General features: G+C 44.0%; 1 protein-coding gene across 1 annotated transcript in view; it reads right to left on the reverse strand.

The window, feature by feature from the left end:
* Positions 1–3,720: 3,720 nt before the first annotated feature.
* The window catches only part of gnai3 (guanine nucleotide binding protein (G protein), alpha inhibiting activity polypeptide 3), a 64,263-nt gene continuing 47,439 nt past the window's right edge, over positions 3,721–20,544 (reverse strand). Inside the window, exons 4-9 of the mRNA XM_045692881.1 lie at positions 18,590–18,747; positions 14,258–14,386; positions 12,881–13,010; positions 11,108–11,261; positions 5,861–6,071; positions 3,721–4,130 (exon numbers count right to left, since the gene is read on the reverse strand). Coding sequence (XP_045548837.1) covers positions 5,881–6,071; positions 11,108–11,261; positions 12,881–13,010; positions 14,258–14,386; positions 18,590–18,747 — 762 coding nt within the window. The 3' untranslated portion in view covers positions 3,721–4,130; positions 5,861–5,880. The remainder of the gene's footprint in view (positions 4,131–5,860; positions 6,072–11,107; positions 11,262–12,880; positions 13,011–14,257; positions 14,387–18,589; positions 18,748–20,544) is intronic.

A 20,544-nucleotide genomic window follows, 5' to 3' on the forward strand; every position in this document is an offset into this window, starting at 1 on the left:
ATGTCTAAGCCTTGAGATAATTGAGACATGGATTGTGTACGTGTACCATTCAGAGAGTGAATGGGCAAGAGAAAAGATTTAACCACCTAAGGTCGATGTCCACACCCCAGTGGAAAATGAATTAGCATAAGAAAATACAAATATCATTTAAAAACCTGTCAGTTTAAGCTAGGGATATGTTTTTGCTTTGGATGCATCTTAATCCACCGCCGATGTAACACTTCCTCATCTGTGGTGAAAGGTGACAAAGCTAGAGAGGTGTTTGTCAGACCATGAAACATTCTAGAATAATAGCGAAGACATCAAAACTAATGAAATAACACATATGGAATCATGTAGTAACCAAAAAAAGTGTTACATCAAAATATATTTGAGATTCTACAAATTAGCCACCCTTTGCCTTGATGACAGCTTTGCACACTATTGGCATTCTCTCAACCAGCTTCATGAGGTAGTCACCTGGAATGCATTTCAATTAACAGGTGTGCCTTGTTAAAAGTTAATTTGTGGAATTTCTTTCCTTCTTAATGCGTTTGAGCCAATCAGTTGTGTTGTGACAAGGTAGGGGTGGTACACAGAAAATAGCCCTATTTGGTGAAAGACCAAGTCCATATTATGGCAAGAACAGCTCAAATAAGCAGAGAGAAACGACAGTCCATCATTACTTTAAGACATTTTCCCGGTCAATCAATCCGGAAAATGTCAAGAACTTTTCAAGTTTCTTCAAGTGCAGACGCAAAAAACCATAAAGTGCTATGATGAAACTGGCTCTCATGAGGACCGCCACAGGAAAGGAAGACCCAGAGTTACCTCTGCTGCAGAGGATAAATTCATTAGAGTTACCAGCCTCACATTGCAGCCCAAATAAATGCTTCACAGAGTTCAAGTAACAGATACATCTCAACATCAACTGTTCAGAGGAGACTGCGTGAATCAGGACTTCATGGTCGAATTGCTGCAAAGAAACCACTACTAAAAGGACACCAATGAGAAGAGACTTGCTTGGGCCAAGAAACACAAGCAATGGACATTAGACCGGTGGAAATCTGTCCTTTGGTCTGATGAGTCCAAATTTGAGACATTTGGTTCCAACCGCCGCGTTTTTGTGAGATGCAGAGTAGGTGAACGGATGATCTCTGCATGTATGGTTCCCACCGTGAAGCATGGAGGAGGATGTGTGGGGGTGCTTTGCTGGTGACACTATCAGCGATTTATTTACAATTCAAGGCACACTTAACCAGCATGGCTACGACAGCATTCTGCAGCGACACACCATCCCATCTGGTTTGCGCTTAGTGGGACTATAATTTGTTTTTCAACAGGACAATGACCCAAAACACACCTCTAGGTTGTGTAAGGGCTATTTGACCAAGAAGGAGAGCGATGGAGTGCTGCATCAGATGACCTGGCCTCAACAATCGCCCAACCTCAACCCAATTGAGATTGTTTTGGATGAGTTGGACCGCAGAGTGCAGGAAAAGCAGCCAACAAGTGCTCAGCATATGTGGAAACTCCTTCAAGACTGTTGGAAAAGCATTCCAGGTGAAGCTGGTTGAGAGAACGCCAAGAATGTGCAAAGCTGTCATCAAGGCAAAGGGTGGCTACCTTGAAGAATCTAAAATCTAAAATATATTTTAATTTGTTTAACACATTTTTTTTTTAGTTACTACATGATTCCATATGTGTTAGTTCATAGTTTTGATGTCTTCACTATTATTCTACAATGTAGAAAATAGTAAAAATAAAGCACTCCTTAAATGAGAAGGTGTGTCCAAACTTTGGGCTGGTACTGTAAATGTTTCCTGATCTTTCTTATATCTCAGATATAAGTAGGTGCCAGGTTTGTGTCAAGAACTGCAACGCTGCTGAGGTTTTTCAAGCTCAACAGTTTCCCGTGTGTATCAAGAATGGTCCACCACCCAAAGGACATCCAGCCAATTTGACACAACTGTGGAAAGCATTGGAGTCAACATGGGCCAACATCCCTGTAGAATGCTTTCGACACCATTCTCCAATAATTTGAGGCTGTTCTGAGGGCAAAAGGGTTGCAACTCAATACCTGGAAGTTGTTCTTAATGTTTTGTACACTCAGTGTATACCAGTATTGTGTCAATCTATAGATGGGAGCACTGGAATGGAGAGAAGGGATGTGTTCCAAAGACACCCTATTCCCCTATATGGTGCACTACTACTCTGGTCAAAGGTAATGCACTATATAGGGGATTGGGTGCCATTTGGGACACAACCAAGGATAATTTCTACTATCTGTGTGATTTGTTGGTTAAATCAACCAAATGCCATAAAAACATCACTCCACTCCATCTACACTGAACAAAAATATAAACGCAACATGCAACAATTTCAAAGATTTTACTGAGTTACAGTTCATATAAGGAAATCAGTCAATATAAATAAATTCATTAGGCCCTAATCTATGGATTTCACATGACTGAGAATACAGATATGCATCTGTTGATCACAGATACCTTAAAAAAAAGGTAGGGGCGTGGATCAGAAAACCAGTCAGTATCTGGTGTGACCACCATTAGCCTCACGCAGCGCGACACATCTCCTTCACATAGAGTTGATCAGGCTGTTGATTGTGGCCTGTGGAATGTTGTCCCTCTCCTCATCAATGGCTGTGTGAAGTTGCTGGATATTGGCGGGAACTGGAACACGCTGTTGTACACGTCGATACATGTCTGGTGAGTATGCAGGCCACGGAAGAACTGGGACATTTTCAGCTTCCAGGAATTGTGTACAGATCCTTGTGACATGGGGCCCGTGCATTATCATGCTGAAACATGAGGTGATGGCGGCAGATGAATGGCACGACAATGGGCCTCAGGATCTCGTCACGGTATCTCTGCATTCAAATTGCCATCGATAAAATGCAATTGTGTTTGTTGTCCGTAGTTAATGCCTGCTCATACCATAACCCCACCGCCACCATGGGGCGCTCTGTTCACAACGTTGACATCAACAAACCGCTCGCCCACAAGACGCTATACTGTCTGGCTGGCTCTGCAATCTGCTCGGTACAGTTGAAACCAGGATTCATCTGTGAAGAGCACACTTCTCCAGTGGGCCAGTGGCCATCGAAGGTAAGCATTTGCCCATTGAAGTTGGTTACAACGCCGAACTGCAGTCAGGTCAAGACTCCGTAGATGAGCTTCCCTGAGAAGGTTGTACAAACCCCCAGTTTCATCAGCTGTCCGGCTGGCTCGTCTCAGACAATCCTGGTGAGGAAGAAGCCAGATGTGGAGGTCCTGGGCTGACGTGGTTCACACGTGGTCTGCGGTTGTGAGGCCGGTTGGACGTATTGGCAAATTCTCTAAAACGACGTTGGAGACAAGAAATTAACATTAAATTCTCTGGCAATAGCTTTGGTGGACATTCCTGCAGTCAGCATGCCAATTGCACAGTCCCCTAAAACTTGGGTCATCTGTGGCATTGTGTTGTGTGACAAAACTGCACATTTTAGACTGATGTTTTATTGTCCCCAGCACAAGGTGCACCTGTGTAATGATCACACTGTTTAATCAGTATCTTGATATGCCGCACCTGTCAGGTGGTTGGATTATCTTGGCAAAGGAGAAATGCTCACTAACAGGGATGTAAACAAAATTCTGCACAAAATTTGAGAGAAATAAGCTTTTTGTGCGTATAGGAAAATGTCTGGGTTCTTTTATTTCAGCTCATGAAACATGGGACCAACACTTTACATGTTGCGTTTATATATTTTTGTTCAGTGTAAATTATCTGGAAGTAAAAACAGAAGTATTCTGTAGTTTGACTTGGCAGTTCCCATAGAAGTCACAGTGACTATATTTCATTTCACTGCTTAAGGTTTACCCCACAGTTCAGTTCTGTCCTGAGCTCAGTGTATCAGAGGGTTGGAGAAAAAACATGGAGAAACATGGAGAAAAAAAAAAAAAAGTGGTAAAAACGGAAACAATCCCAAAATGCAGTATTCATCATCCGCTGTATTCAGCATTGCAACCAACAGTCTCAATCGCTGGTTCTACTTTCCATAATCTTCTTCTACTTCCACGATCATCTAATGCAAATGTCCCAGGTCATCTCATATCTTCATCCCCCTTCCATGAGGCTCACGGTCCACCAGACACCTACAGAAGAGAAAGAGAGAGGATAAAAGTGAACCATTATAAAAAAACTATATCTATGACTGCATCCAATCTGTGCTAACATCCCAATGAAGCACGCCCCCTCATGAATCCAAGTTGTGCTAACATCCCAATGAAGCACACCCCCTCATGAATTTTCATTACAACACCTACACATGCTGCCACTGAATCTAACAATCAAGAGGACAAAGAATCTGTAACATACATCTTGGCATTCTGCGGACTATCCAGTCCTTTCAGATATTACCCAAATGCCCCAAAAAGAATAAAAGCTTCTGCAGCTTTAACCAATAACAGGTGTACATCTACAGTGATTCAGTATGTACAAAGTTCAAAAGGTCACTAACCTGAAGCTCCCTGTCACCTCCTTAGAGGCCAAACCCTAACAGGTCTCACAGCAAGGACATGTTAGAGCCCTCATGGTTGTGGGTTCAATCACCCCGCAAGCCTTTCTGTGGGTTCAATCCCCCCGCTAGCCTTTCTGTGGGTTCAATCCCCCTGCTAGCCTTTCTGTGGGTTCAATCCCCCTGCTAGCCTTTCTGTGGGTTCAATCCCCCCGCTAGCCTTTCTGTGGGTTCAATCCCCCTGCTAGCCTTTCTGTGGGTTCAATCACCCCGCTAGCCTTTCTGTGGGTTCAATCCTCCTGCTAGCCTTTCTGTGGGTTCAATCACCCCGCTAGCCTTTCTGTGGGTTCAATCCCCCTGCTAGCCTTTCTGTGGGTTCAATCCCCCTGCTAGCCTTTCTGTGGGTTCAATCCCCCTGCTAGCCTTTCTGTGGGTTCAATCCCCCTGCTAGCCTTTCTGTGGGTTCAATCCCCCCGCTAGCCTTTCTGTGGGTTCAATCCCCCCGCTAGCCTTTCTGTGGGTTCAATTCCCCGCTAGCCTTTCTGTGGGTTCAATCCCCCGCTAGCCTTTCTGTGGGTTCAAGTCCCCGCTAGCCTTTCTGTGGGTTCAAACCCCCGCTAGCCTTTCTGTGGGTTCAATCCCCCTGCTAGCCTTTCTGTGGGTTCAACCCTCCTGCTAGCCTTTCTGTGGGTTCAATCCTCCTGCTAGCCTTTCTGTGGGTTCAATCCCCCCGCTAGCATTTCTGTGGGTTCAATCCCCTCGCTAGCCTTTCTGTGGGTTCAATCCCCCTGCTAGCCTTTCTGTGGGTTCAACCCCCCCGCTAGCCTTTCTGTGGGTTCAACCCCCCCGCTAGCCTTTCTGTGGGTTCAATCCCCCCGCTAGCATTTCTGTGGGTTCAATCCCCCTGCTAGCCTTTCTGTGGGTTCAATCCCCCTGCTAGCCTTTCTGTGGGTTCAATCCCCCTGCTAGCCTTTCCTATACAGTGGGGCAAAAAAGTATTTAGTCAGCCACCAATTGTGCAAGTTCTCCCACTTAAAAAGATGAGAGAGGCCTGTAATTTTCATCATAGGTACACGTCAACTATGACAGACAAAATGAGAATTTTTTTCTCCAGAAAATCACATTGTAGGAATTTTTATGAATTTATTTGCAAATTATGGTGGAAAATAAGTATTTGGTAATTAACAAAAGTTTCTCAATACTTTGTTATATACCCTTTGTTGGCAATGACACAGGTCAAACGTTTTCTGTAAGTCTTCACAAGGATTGACTAAATACTTTTTTGCCCCACTGTATCTATTTTCCTGCTGTCTCAATAAAGCAAAAAAATACATGAGGGTGGAATTCCACAAGTCAAAGGTCACTGACCTGAAGATTCCTGCTCCCCCTCAGTAGAGTCCACACTCCTTGAGGTTGATCTTGATGATGACATCTGTGACGGCGTCGAACACGAACTGAACGTTCTTGGTGTCGGTGGCACAGGTGAAGTGGGTGTAGATCTCTTTAGTGTCCTTCCTCCTGTTCAGATCCTCAAACTGACACTGGATGTAGGCTGCTGCCTCCTCATATGTACTGGCTCCTGTAGTAATAATAATAGTGCATTATGGGTACTGTAGTACACTGAATGTAGGCTGCTGCCTCCTCATATGTACTGGCTCTTGTCGTAATAATAATAGTGCATTATGGGTACTGTAGTACACTGAATGTAGGCTGCAGCTTCCTCATATTAATCTCCATCTAACTACTTAGGTAAACATATGAATTGCCTGTTGCACAACGTTCGGCGCAGGTGTTGGTAACTAGTTCGCCATACACCTGCGCAGGTAATTCACATGTTTACCTAAGTAGTTAGATGGTTTGTCATTAAATGTATTAGATAGACATGCTTTCAATATCCGTACATTATTGACCCGTGACTGAAAATTTTGAAGTACTTTAGCTAAAACCCTCAAACGAGGTGACGTCAGACCGTCTACTTAAGTAGGCAATAGAACAAAGAAGCCTGTCTATCATGCTCATTGATTGGGTTAAGACGAACTGTCACTCCAACACTAGCGGACCAATGGAGACACATTGTCTACGCCTCCACGTAAACCTTCATGGAAAAATAATGCTACAACTCGCAATCGAAAAGACTGGCAGTGAAAGCAAAGATACGAGTTGCGTAACCAAAAAGGTAGTACATGCAGGCAAGATATATGTATATAATAGGTTTGGTTGCTGTGAAAGTTTAACCGAAAACGATTTATGCATTCGTTTTCAATTATATTTTTTTATCATTTGTCACAGTTTTGCTCTCGCTTTAAAATGATTTGGTTACGAGTTTTGGGGTTTTGCTATTGATGTCTTATTTTTGTTTACAATTCTATACATTTTTCTTTCAATTGTTTGGTTTTTGATTTCAACATCCATTATTTCACCCGTCCTCGAAAATATGTTTACATTCTCAACTTTATTTTTCAAGTTCAAAATTTATTTTATTTGGAATTCAATACATATGGTGTGAAATTGACCCCAATATTAAACTCTGTATCTGGCTCTCTGTCTGTCTGTCTGGTTACCTCGATTGGTAGGCTCACGTCACTGGACAGCTCGCAGCTGGGTTTCCCTTTGTAATCCATGATGGTTTGCAAGCCCTGCCACGTCCGACGTCAGTGTCGGTGTAGTAGGATTTGATCTTGGTCATGTATTGACGCTTTGCTTGTTTGACAGTTCGTCGGAGGGCGTAGCGGAATTTCTTATAATCGTCCGGATTAGTGTCCCGCTCCTTGAAAGCGGCAGCTCTAGCCTTTAGCTCAGTGCGGATGTTGCCTGTAATCCATGGCTTCTGGTTGGAATATGTACGTACGGTCATTGTGGGGACGATGTCGTCGATGTACTTATTAATGAAGCTGGATGTGGTAAATGTGCGCCTACGGAGCTGTGAAGGGAACGGCACCTCCATACCTTCAGGCTCTGATCAGGCCCTACACCCAAACAAGGGCACTGCGTTCATCCACCTCTGGCCTGCTGGCCCCCCTACTTCTGAGGAAGCACAGTTCCCGCTCAGCCCAGTCAAAACTGTTAGCTGCTCTGGCACCCCAATGGTGGAACAAGCTCCCTCACGACGCCAGGACAGCGGAGTCAATCACCACCTTCCGGAGACACCTGAAACCCCACCTCTTTAAGGAATACCTAGGATAGGATAAAGTAATCCTTCTAACCCCCCCTTAAAAGATTTAGATGCACTATTGTAAAGTGGTTGTTCCACTGGATATCATAAGGTGAATGCACCAATTTGTAAGTCGCTCTGGATAAGAGCGTCTGCTAAATGACTTAAATGTAATGTAATGTAATGTAAATTCCTCAATGCCATCAGACGAATCCCGAAACATATTCAAATCTGTGCTAGCGAAACAGTCCTGTAGCTTAGCATCGGTTTCATCGGACCACTTCCGTACTGAGCGCGTCACTGGTACTTCCTGTTTTAGGTTTTGCTTGTAAGCAGGAATCAGGATAGTTATGGTCAGATTTGGGCGAGGGAGAGCTTTGTTTACATCTCTGTGTGTGGAGTAAAGGTGATCTAAAGTTGTCTCCTCTAGTTGCCCAGGTGACTGGTAGAAATGAGGTAAAACAGATTAAATTTGTCCTGCATTAAAATCACCGGCCACTAGGAGAGCAGCCTCTGGGTGAGCATTTTCCTGTTTGCTTATGGCCGGCCCTACACAGGTCGTTGAGTACGGTTTTAGTGCCAGCATTGGTTTGCGGTGGTAAATAGACAGTTACGAAAAAGATATACTGAACAAAAATATAAAACGCAACATGTAAAGTGTTGGTCCCATGTTTCATGAGCTGAAATTAAAGACCCCAGACATTTTCCATACGCACAAAAAGCTTATTTATCTTACATTTTGTGCACAAATTTGTTTACATTCCTGTTAGTGAGCATTTCTCCTTTGCCAAGATAATCCATCCACCTGACAGGTGTGGCATATCAAGAAGCTGATTTAATGGCATGATCATTACACAAGTGCACCTTGTGCTGGGGACAATAAAAGGCCACTCTAAAATGCACATTTTTGTCACACAACACAATGCCACAGTCTCAAGTTTTGAGGGAGTGTGCAATTGGCATGCTGACTGCAGGAAACTTCACCAGAGCTGTTGCCAGAGAATTGAATGTTCATTCCTCTACCATAAGCCTCCCTCAACTTTGTTTTAGAGAATTTGGTAGTATGTCCAACCAGCCTCACAACCGCAGACCATGTGTAAACAGGCCAGCCCAGGACCTCCACAAAACTAATTCTGATTGGCTGTGCCTGGCTCCCAAGTGGTAGGCCTTTGTCCTCCCAGGCCCACCCATGGCTGTGCCCCTGCCTAGTCATGTGAAATCAATAGATTACGGCCTAATGAATTTATTTAAATTTACTGATTTCCTTAAAACTCAGTCGTTGAAAAAAAATAATTGTTGATATTGTTGCATGTTGCGTTTATATTTTTTGTTCAGTATAGATGAATAGTCTCTTGGTAAATAGTATGGTCTACAGGTTATCATGTGGTATTTTATCTCAGGCAAGCAGAACCTTGAGATTGAATATTTTATCTTATTGAACCTCTCTTACTGGCACTATAGCAGAGAGCATTGGCCATATCCCCGCAGCCTCAAGCTTGAAAGCCACGCGCCGCCTCAAGCTTGAAAGCCACGCGCCGCCTCAAGCTTGAAACCCACGCGCCGCCTCAAGCTTGAAACCCACGCGCCGCCTCAAGCTTGAAACCCACGCGCCGCCTCAAGCTTGAAACCCACGCGCCGCCTCAAGCTTGAAACCCACGCGCCGCCTATGACTCCTTGTATTATATATAGCAGATCAAAACATTTATTTTAAGACTGTCGCAGAGCCAATGCCAACGGATATCGGTAGTAGAAAGGCAAGCCAAAGCAAAACTTTGAGAAGTTCCGAAAAAAGCCAACCATTTAACGATGCTTGATTTAGTTGTCCAGGTAACCATGGAACCAATGGAATGGTCCCAAAATAGGAAACACAACAGGTTTGAACAGCTTTTTCTATAATGCCTTTGTGCTTTAAAAAAAATAAAAAAATACACAAACTAGTTGAATCAGGAACAACTCAACCACTTCCAAGTATTTCACATCATGTATGTGTTGTGTGTATTCTTCACATGCGCACAGGCGTGTGTGTGTTACAGTTGAAGTCGGAAGTTTACATACACCTTAGCCAAATACATTTAAACTCAGTTTTTCACAATTCCTGACATTTAATTCAAAAAAAAAATCCCTGTCTTAGGTCAGATAGGATCACCACTTTATTTTAAGAATGTTAAAGGTTAGAATAATAGTAGAGAGAATGATATATTTCAGCTTTTATTTCTTTCATCACATTCCCAGTGGGTAAGAAGTTTACATACACTCAATTAGTATTTGGTAGCATTGCCTTTAAATTGTTTAACTTTGGTCAAATGTTTTGGGTAGACTTCCACAAGCTTCCCACAATAAGCTGGGTGAATTTTGGCCCATTCCTCCTGACAGAGCTGGTGTAACTGAGTCAGGTTTGTAGGCCTCCTTGCTCACACACACCTTTTCAGTTCTGCCCACAAATGTTCTATAGGATTGAGGTCAGGACTTTGTGATGGCCACTCCAATACCTTGACTTTGTTGTCCTTAAGCCATTTTGCCACAACTTTGGAAGTATGTTTTGGGTCATTGTCCATTTGGAAGACCCATTTGCGACCAAGCTTTTAACTTCCTGACTGATGTCTTGAGATGTTGCTCCAATATATCTATATAATTTCCTTCCTCATAATGCCATCTATTTTGTGAAGTGCACCAGTCCCTCCTGCAGCAAAGCACCCCCACAACATGATGCTGCCACCCCCGTGCTTCACAGTTGGGATGGTGTTCTTTGGCTTGCAAGCCTCCCCCTTTTTCCTCCAAACATAACAATGGTCATTATGGCCAAACAGTTTTATTTTTGTTTCATCAGACCAGAGGACATTACTCCAAAAAGTACGATCTTTGTCCCCATGTGCAGTTGCAAACCGTAGTCTGGCTTTTTTATGGCGGTTTTGGAGCAGTGGCTTCTTCCTTGCTGAGCGGCCTTTCAGGTTATGTCGATATAGGACTCGTTTTAGTGTGGATATAGATACTTTTGTACCTGTTTCCTTCAGCATCTTCACAAGGTCCTTCGCTGTTGTTCTGGGATTGATTTGCACTTTTCGCACCAAAGTACGTTCATCTCTAGGAGACAGAACACATCACCTTCCTGACAGGTGTGACGGCTGCGTGGTCCCATGGTGTTTATACTTGCATACTATTGTTTGTACAGATGAATGTGGTACCTTCAGGCATTTGGAAATTGCTCCCAAGGATGAACCAGGCTTGTGGAGGTCTACAAATTTTTTTCTGAGGTATTTGGCTGATTTCTTTTGATTTTCTCATGATGTCAAGCAAAGAGGCACTGAGTTTGAAGGTAGGCCTTGAAATACATCCACAGGTACACCTCCAATTGACTCAAATTATGTCAATTAGCATATCAGAAACTACTAAAGCTGTAATGACTCCAACATAAGTGTAGGTAAACTTCCGACTTCAACAGTACTTGTAGTATGCTTATCACCCACCTGCGTACTCGGGGTAACAGATGGTGAGTGGACTCCTGGCAATCTTCTCCTCAAAGAGATCCTTCTTGTTGAGGAAGAGGATGATGGAGGTGTCTGTGAACCACTTGTTGTTGCAGATGGAGTCAAACAGCTTCATACTCTCATGCATACGGTTCTATAGAGGAGACCCGGAAACACAGTGTGGAATAGATATGGACAAAAATCCATTTGGCAATAAACTGACATTTGTTTGTGCGAAAACGATAAATCTGCAATACATTTTTTTTGGGGGGGGGGGGTGCTAGAGCTGGGCGATATGGATATAAAGTCAGGTCGTGATAAACTATTTAGCTTGATAACAATAAATACAACAACAACAAAAATGTAAAGTCTAACATATCCAGGGAATGCATAGTTGATATGTAACCTGTCAAAATAGGATCCAGTATGATCAGATTTATTTTGGGCTTTTCAGAGAATTTGCCGACATCTTTGCGCATATTGACTTGAATTGTCTATAATGTTCACCATCTGAGGAAGTGGGAACTCAACACTTTCTAACAATAAATATGATATTGTTGCTACAGTACCTTCAGAAAGTATTCATACCCCTTGACTTATTCCACATTTTGTTGTGTTACAGCCTGAATTCAAAATGGATTAGAAATATCATTTACACACAATACCCGATAATGACAAATTGAAAACATGTTTAGACATTTTGGCTACTGTATTTAAAATGTAATAGAGAAATATGTCATTTATACTAAACAAAAATATAAACGCAACATTGGTCCCAAAGCGTTGGTCCCATGTTTCATGAGCTGAAATAAAAGATCTCAGAAATGTTCCATACGAACAAAAAGCTTATTTCTCTCTAATGTGTTTACATCCCTGTTACTGAGCATTTCTCCTTTGCCAAGGGAATCTATCCATCTGCCAGGTGTGGCATATCAAGAAGCTGATTAAGCAGCATGATCATTACACAGGTGCACCTTGTGCTTGGGACAATAAAAGGCCACTCTAAAATGTGCAGTTTTGTCACACAACACTACAGATGTCTCAAGTTTTGCGAGAGCGTGTAATTGGCATGATGACTGCAGGAATGTCCATCAGAACTGTTGCCATAGAATCTAATGTTTATTTCTCTACCATAAGCTGCCTCCAACGTTGTTTTAGAGAATTTGTCAGTGTGTCCAACTGGCCTCACAATCCAGTCTGTTATAAAGCCCTTTTGTGGGGAAAAACTAATTCCGATTGGCTGGGCCTGGCTTCCAAGTGCCATGGGTGGGCCAATGCCCACCCATGGCTGCGCCCCTGCGATAGATTAGGGCCCAATTTATTTATGTAAATTGACTGATTTGCAAACATTTTTTAAAACATGTTTACACTTCAGCAGATGGGTGAATTTTTATTTTTTAATCGATTTTGAATTTAGGCTGTAACAACAAAATGTGGAATAAGTCAACGGTATGAATACTTACTGAAGGCTCTGTACTCACAGAAAGCTGTGACTCTCCTATCTGTAACTAGAACAACATTGGTTGTATTTTGAGCAACGGTCATACGCTTTCAGAATGCATCTCTCCCTCCTCTGTGCTCACAGTGGGGAGAGGGGTGAGAGTGGCTCGCGCCTCTCCCTCAACGCCTCTCCCTCAACGCCTCACCGCCTCTCCCTCAACGCCTCACCGCCTCTCCCTCAACACCTCAACTCCTCTCCCTCAACACATCTCCTCCAGACTTAACTGAAGACCCCTCACCCTCTCTCCACCCCTCCCTGCTACCCCTCCTCACCATCTCTTCATCCTCTGCCAGCACCAGGTCATAGTCACTGAGCGCCACACAGAAGATAATAGATGTCACGCCCTCAAAGCAGTGGATCCACTTCTTCCTCTCAGACCGCTGGCCGCCCACGTCAAACATCCTGAGGTGAAACAAAGGGACACAGGATAAGAGGGAGGTGACGCAGCAGGATAAGAGGGAGGTGACGCAGCAGGGTGAGGTGACGCAGCAGGGTGAGGTGACGCAGCAGGGTGAGGTGACGCAGCAGGGTGAGGTGACGCAGCAGGGTGAGGTGACGCAGCAGGGTGAGGTGACGCAGCAGGGTGAGGTGACGCAGCAGGGTGAGGTGACGCAGCAGGGTGAGGTGACGCAGCAGGGTGAGGTGACGCAGCAGGGTGAGGTGACGCAGCAGGGTGAGGGGGCTACGGCTTCTTATTGACAGAAGAGATTTGACAACTGATTACACGCACACACACACACACACACACACACACACACACACACACACACACACACACACACACACACACACACACACACACACACACACACACACACACACACACACACACACACACACACACACACACACACACACACACACACACACTTTAGCTCCCTAATACAATTGACATCATGGAGATGACATCACTACTATGGTCATAGACAAGGCTCATGTCTGTACCTGAGACCCACCCTCACTACTATGGTCATAGACAAGGCTCCTGTCTGTACCTGAGACCCACCCTCACTACTATGGTCATAGACAAGGCTCATGTCTGTACCTGAGACCCACCCTCACTACTATGGTCATAGACAAGGATTAGGCTTTTCACCGGACGTGCTACCTTGTCCAGGACCTGCTGTTTTGAACTCTCTGTTTTGAACTCTCCTAGGTTCCTGCCTTTCTTGGGAATTTTTCCTAGCCACCGTGCTTCTACATCTGCATCGCTTGCTGTTTGGGGTTTTAGGCTGGGTTTCTGTACAGCACATTGTGGCATCGGCTGATGTAAGAAGGGCTTTATAAATACATTTGATTGATTGATGGAGCAACTCACTTCAACTTAAATCAGACAGACAGACACCATATGGATGGTACCCCTGCATCCACCCAATCTTTGCTGAACACATACATCTATGAACAGACTGAGTGTCAACACCACTATTTAACTGGCCATTACTTATTTAGCTTTGCTTTCTCTGTGGGGGGGGGGGGGGTCAACGCTGGGTTACTCTAAAGCACTTTGTGACATCGGCTGATTTTATTAATTAAGAACTAATGGATTGTATTTGTCTATCGGTGGGTATATCGGTGGGTATAAAGACTTGAGGCAGCGCTCCTTGAAGGTGTGTGTGTGTGTGTGTGAGGATAGCAGCAGGTATACTGACTTGAAGTAGAGCTCTTTGAAGGTAAAGTGTGTCTCCACAATGCCGGTAGTCTTGACTCTGGTCCTCAGCACATCTTGCTGGGTGGGGACATAACTCTGTTGGGCAATACGGTCCAGGTCATTCAGATAACTGAGGGAGGAGAGACAACGAGAAACAGGTCAGGAGAGAGAGACAGGGCAGGAGAGAGAGAGAGAGAGAACAGGTCAGAAGAGCGAAAGAAAGAGAGAGACAGACAGAGGTCAGGAGAGAGTGAAAAAGAGAGACGGGTCAGGAGAGAATTATGGAAGTAATACTGAAGTAGTTTAGTGCCCTAAAAAACGTGTTAAATATGGATAAAAATAAATCTAAATAATATCTCAGATATAGGACAGACACTTTAAAACAAACTTCCTTTTTGATGTATTTTTGGACCATCTGTTTTTCCATGTATGCATCTGTTCAATGTGTTTCTACGGGGGAATAGCATTAAGGCCAAATTCAACGTTTCATAATATTTTTGGGGTTGTTTTTTTTTTGTATACCTGAAGGAGTCATAAAATTCCAAATCAAATAGCTAAATTATACTTCCATATGTTCCCTTAGTAGAACTGTTACTGTGGTTTTAATTACTATGCGTTTTACTTTTCTATTATTTCTCCATTTTCTTTCTATCGACATTGTTGGGAAGGGCCCGTCAGCATTTCACTGTTAGTCTACACCTGTTGTTTCTCTCTACATTGTTGGGAAGGGCCCGTCAGCATTTCACTGTTAGTCCACACCTGTTGTTTCTCTCTACATTGTTGGGAAGGGCCCGTCAGCATTTCACTGTTAGTCTACACCTGTTGTTTCTCTCTACATTGTTGGGAAGGGCCCGTCAGCATTTCACTGTTAGTCTACACCTGTTGTTTCTCTCTACATTGTTGGGAAGGGCCCGTCAGAAAGCATTTCACTGTTAGTCTACACCTGTTGTTTCTCTCTACATTGTTGGGAAGGGCCCGTCAGCATTTCACTGTTAGTCTACACCTGTTGTTTCTCTCTACATTGTTGGGAAGGGCCCGTCAGACATTTCACTGTTAGTCTACACCTGTTGTTTCTCTCTACATTGTTGGGAAGGGCCCGTCAGCATTTCACTGTTAGTCTACACCTGTTGTTTCTCTCTACATTGTTGGGAAGGGCCCGTCAGCATTTCACTGTTAGTCTACACCTGTTGTTTCTCTCTACATTGTTGGGAAGGGCCCGTCAGCATTTCACTGTTAGTCTACACCTGTTGTTTCTCTCTACATTGTTGGGAAGGGCCCGTCAGCATTTCACTGTTAGTCTACACCTGTTGTTTCTCTCTACATTGTTGGGAAGGGCCCGTCAGCATTTCACTGTTAGTCTACACCTGTTGTTTCTCTCTACATTGTTGGGAAGGGCCCGTCAGCATTTCACTGTTAGTCTACACCTGTTGTTTCTCTCTACATTGTTGGGAAGGGCCCGTCAGCATTTCACTGTTAGTCTACACCTGTTGTTTCTCTCTACATTGTTGGGAAGGGCCCGTCAGCATTTCACTGTTAGTCCACACCTGTTGTTTCTCTCTACATTGTTGGGAAGGGCCCGTCATAAAGCATTTCACTGTTAGTCTACACCTGTTGTTTCTCTCTACATTGTTGGGAAGGGCCCGTCAGCATTTCACTGTTAGTCCACACCTGTTGTTTACGAAGTATGTGAAGGATAACATTTTATTTTATTTATTTAGACGGCATGTCCAGTCAATCAATCAAAAGGTATGTAAAGCCCTTTTTACAAAGTGAACAACAGTCAAGTGAACGTGACTGGAGGACATATTCTCTGGACAGACAGACAGACAGACAGACAGACAGACAGACAGACAGACAGACAGACAGACAGACAGACAGAGCCGAGGCCAGAGAGACAGAGGCAGACAGAGACAGGCGCAGAGACAGAGGCAGAGACAGGCGCAGAGACAGAGGCAGAGACAGGCGCAGACAGACAGAGACAGACAGACAGAGACAGGCGCAGAGACAGGCGCAGAGACAGGCGCAGAGACAGGCGCAGAGACAGGCGCAGAGACAGGCGCAGAGACAGGCGCAGAGACAGGCGCAGAGACAGGTGCAGAGACAGGCGCAGAGACAGGCGCAGAGACAGGCGCAGAGACAGGCGCAGAGACAGACAGACAGAGACAGGCGCAGAGACAGAGGAAGACAGAGACAGGCGCAGAGACAGGCGCAGAGACAGACAGACAGAGACAGACAGACAGACAGACAGACAGACAGAGACAGACAGACAGAGACAGAGACAGACAGACAGACAGAGACAGACAGACAGAGGCTGGACTGGAGTACAGAAAGAAAGACGGAAACAGCCGAGGCCTGTGGAATCCTGTGTGATCCATGTGAATTTAATCTAAATATGTTGATAAATGATAATAAACATTGCCTGCTAGAGGTGTGAGTGAAAACAGAGAGTACAGGCTAGAGCTAGACTGACTCACTCTAGTAGTCTCTCCAACCAAGCAGCTCTGCAACGTGGACAGACAGATGAAGAGCACCTACATACAACCAGACTAAATGGTGAAATACTTTCAGCGTTTGCTCTAGCTTGCCTATATAGTTCCAGGTGGGTGGAGTTGGCACTTTTGGGACTACTCTATTGGTCCATTAAGTCCAGGCGAGTTCAATTAAGCACAGAAAGTACTAGAAATTGTTTTTGAAATACTATTTGAACCCAGGTCTTGCATTGACAGACAGAGAGCTCTGACCTACAACTACCACTACATGTCCTGTGTTGCCAATACAAAGTCAACGTGTCCTTCACACTAACCTACCCCCCCCCAGGCAGGATGTGTGACAGGAACACTAAAGGTTGCCATTACCTTTGCATTTATCATAATGGTAAAATGATACCTTAACTTCCTCTTATTGTGACATCAGGGATCATCAACTAGATTCAGCCGCGGGACGATTTCTTTCTTGAGCTGATGGTCAGGGGTTTGGAACATAATTACAAAATCATTTGTAGACTGCAAATTGACCGTAACAAGCCCAAACACATATAATATGAATATAACATAATAATTTCAAACCTTTGCTTTTGTTTGTATACGATCACATACACACAGTTTACTAGGTACACCCATCTAGTACCAGGTCGGACCCCCAAATTCTTCAGGGCGTGGAAACGTTGCTCAATTGGTATCAATGGACATAACGTGTAATAGGAAAACATTCCCTACACCATTACACCACCACCACCATCCTGTACCGTTGACACCAGGCAGAATTTGGCCTTGGACTCATGCTGCTTACGCCAAATCCTGACTCTGCCATCAGTATGACACAACAGGATCCGGGATTCGTCAGACCAGGCGATGTTTTTCCACTCCTCATTTGTCCAGTGTTGGTGATGGCGTGGCCAACTGCACCTGCCTCTTCTTGTTTTGTAGCTGATAGGAGTGGAACCCGGTGTGGGGGGGGGGTCACTAGAGGGCCAGCAGGCCGCCAGTTGGGGAACCCTGGTCTAAATATTCAGTACATGTATAAATAAAGTTAGTTCCCTCTTTTAGATTCTGGTGTACAAGTATCGTATACTGTACTTACACAATCTACTGTACAGCTTGTAGGCTACAGTAAATTACATTACTCTGGTGAAGGCTCTAAATCAACAAATAACTCATTCAAATCATAACTGAAATGGACAAACAGTATACTACAACCGACAGTAACACATGAATTTACACCGTAGAGAAACTCCAATACTTCCTAACTGAAATGGTAACAGCTTTGACAACAGGCTGGGTAAGGTCTGTGACGACGGTGTTTATCTCCCACTGCGTTGAGGAACACCATCAGCTGTATCAGCTAGCGAGACGAGGTCTACATTCTGAACAAGCTGTATTCTAAACGACCTTGTACAAGACAGAGGGATCGCAAGACCAGTTTTGTCCCTCTCTACTGTAAGCGTTTTGCATAGCACAAAAAAAAAAAACGTATTCTTGGTCCTTCTGAAATGTAACCTCTCAAGAGATGAAATTCAGAGGAAAGAGGGTTAAGTTTCAGTCGTGTATGACAAGAGGATGTTGTCAGTGAATTAAGAAATCCTGACACAGTCGTTCTTATAGAAGTGAATCTGTCGGCAGCTTACAGGTTTGGGGAGCTGCAATTCAGTTCCAGCACTGTAAACGGACAGGGTGTATCTTTGTGGCACGTATTTGTATTATGTGTAAATAAAACCAGTCTATAAGCATAACAAGTGGAAGTGTACTGCGCGTGTACTGTGTGTGTGTGTGTGTGTGTGTGTGTGTGCGCGTACTGTGTCCGTCTGTCAGTCTGTGTGTGTGTGTGCGTGTCTTACTAGGATGCTGAGTCGTTGAGCTGGTACTCTCTGGAGCGCAGGAAGCAGGTCTGGACCCCGCTGTCCGTCCACAGTTTCCGTATCACACCGGTTAGATCTGATGAGATCACACCCTCCTCCGTTGTACCAGCCAATACAAACAGCTGACGAGCATCGTCCTGGTAAAATAGACATGCCCATTAGACCAGTGATTCATTGATTGACCAGTGTTTCCCAAATCACATCTGGGACCCATTCTTCCAGATACTTCATATATTCCAGAACGAGCTCACCTGATTCAACTGGTTAACTACAAGTAAGAAAAATGTAAACGCAGCATGTAAAGTGTTGGTCCCACGTTTCATGAGCTGAAATAAAATATCCCAGAAATCTTCCATATGCACAAAAAACATATTTCTCTCTAATGTTGTGCACAAATTTGTTTACATCCCTGTTAGTGAGGATTTCTCCTTTGCCAAGATAATCCATCCACCTGACAGTTGTGGCATATCAAGAAGCTGATTAAACTGCATGATCATTACACAAGTGCACCTTGTGCTGGGGACAATAAAGGCCACTCTAAAATGGGCAGTTTTGTCACACAACACAATACCACAGATGTCTCAGGTTTTGAGGGAGCGTGCAATTGGCATGCTGACTGCAGGAATATCCACCAGAGCTGTTGCCGGATCATTTAATGTTCATTTCTCTACCATAAGCCGCCTCCATTGTCGTTTTAGAGAATTTGGCAGTACGTCCAACCGGCCTCACAACCACAGACCACGTGTAAGCCAGCCCAGGACCTCCACAGAGTGCCCCATGGTGGCGGTGGGGTTATGGTATGGGCAGGCATAAGCTACGGACAACGAACACAATTGCATTTTATCAATGGCAATTTCAATGCAGAGACACCGTGACGAGATCCTGAGGCCCAGTGTCGTGCCAGTTATCCGCCGCCATCACCTCATGTTTCAGCACGATAATGCACGGCCCCATGTCGCAAGGATCTGTACACAATTCCTGGAAGCTGAAAATATCCCAGTTCCATGGCCTGCATACTCACCAGACATGTCACCCATTGAGCATGTTTGGGATGCTCTGGATCGATGTGTACGACAGTGTGTTCCAGTTCCCACCAATATCCATTAACTTCGCACAGCCGTTGAAGAGGAGTGGGACAACATTCCACAGGCCACAATCAACAGCCTGATCAACTCTATGTGAAGGAGATGTGTCACGCTGCATGAGGCTAATGGTAGTCACACCAGATACTGACTGGTTCCACGCCCCTACTTATTTAAGTTATCTGTGACCAACAGAAAAATATCTGTATTCCCAGTCATGTGAAATCTATAGATTAGGGCCTAATGAATTTATTTAAATTGACTGATTTCCTTATGTGAATTGTAACTCAGTAAAATCTTTGAAATTGTTGCATGTTGTGGTTATATATTTCTGTTCAGTGTAAAATCCCCAACCCGTTGATAAATTGAATCAGGTGTGCTAGTGTAGAATAAATAGAACAGGTGGAAGAGCTTTGGGAAACACTGCCATAATGTTTATGAAAGACGAACGCCCCCCTCCTCAAGAAAACCCTGGAGGCTGCAAAACCTTCCAATAAAGGCTCAGTTTTAAGCGTATACATTCCTACAGGTACATTCACTACAGGTACAGTGCCTACAGGTACAGTGCCTACAGGTAGTATTCACAGCCCTTGACTTTTTTTGTTTTATTTCAGCCTGAATTAAAAATGGATTAAATAGATATTTTGTGTCACTGGTTTACCCACAATACATCATAATGTCAAAGTGGAATTATGTTTTTAGAAATGTTTACTAAATCAATGAAAAGTTGAAAATGTCTTGAGTCAGTACGTTTTCAACCCTTTGGTTATGGAAAGCATAAGCAATTTTTTACTCCTGAACTTATTTAACAAGTCAAAAAAATGTGCCAAAAACTGATTCTAACATATATTG

Source organism: Salmo salar, chromosome ssa13, assembly GCF_905237065.1.
Source record: "Salmo salar chromosome ssa13, Ssal_v3.1, whole genome shotgun sequence".
Lineage (NCBI taxonomy): Eukaryota > Metazoa > Chordata > Actinopteri > Salmoniformes > Salmonidae > Salmo > Salmo salar.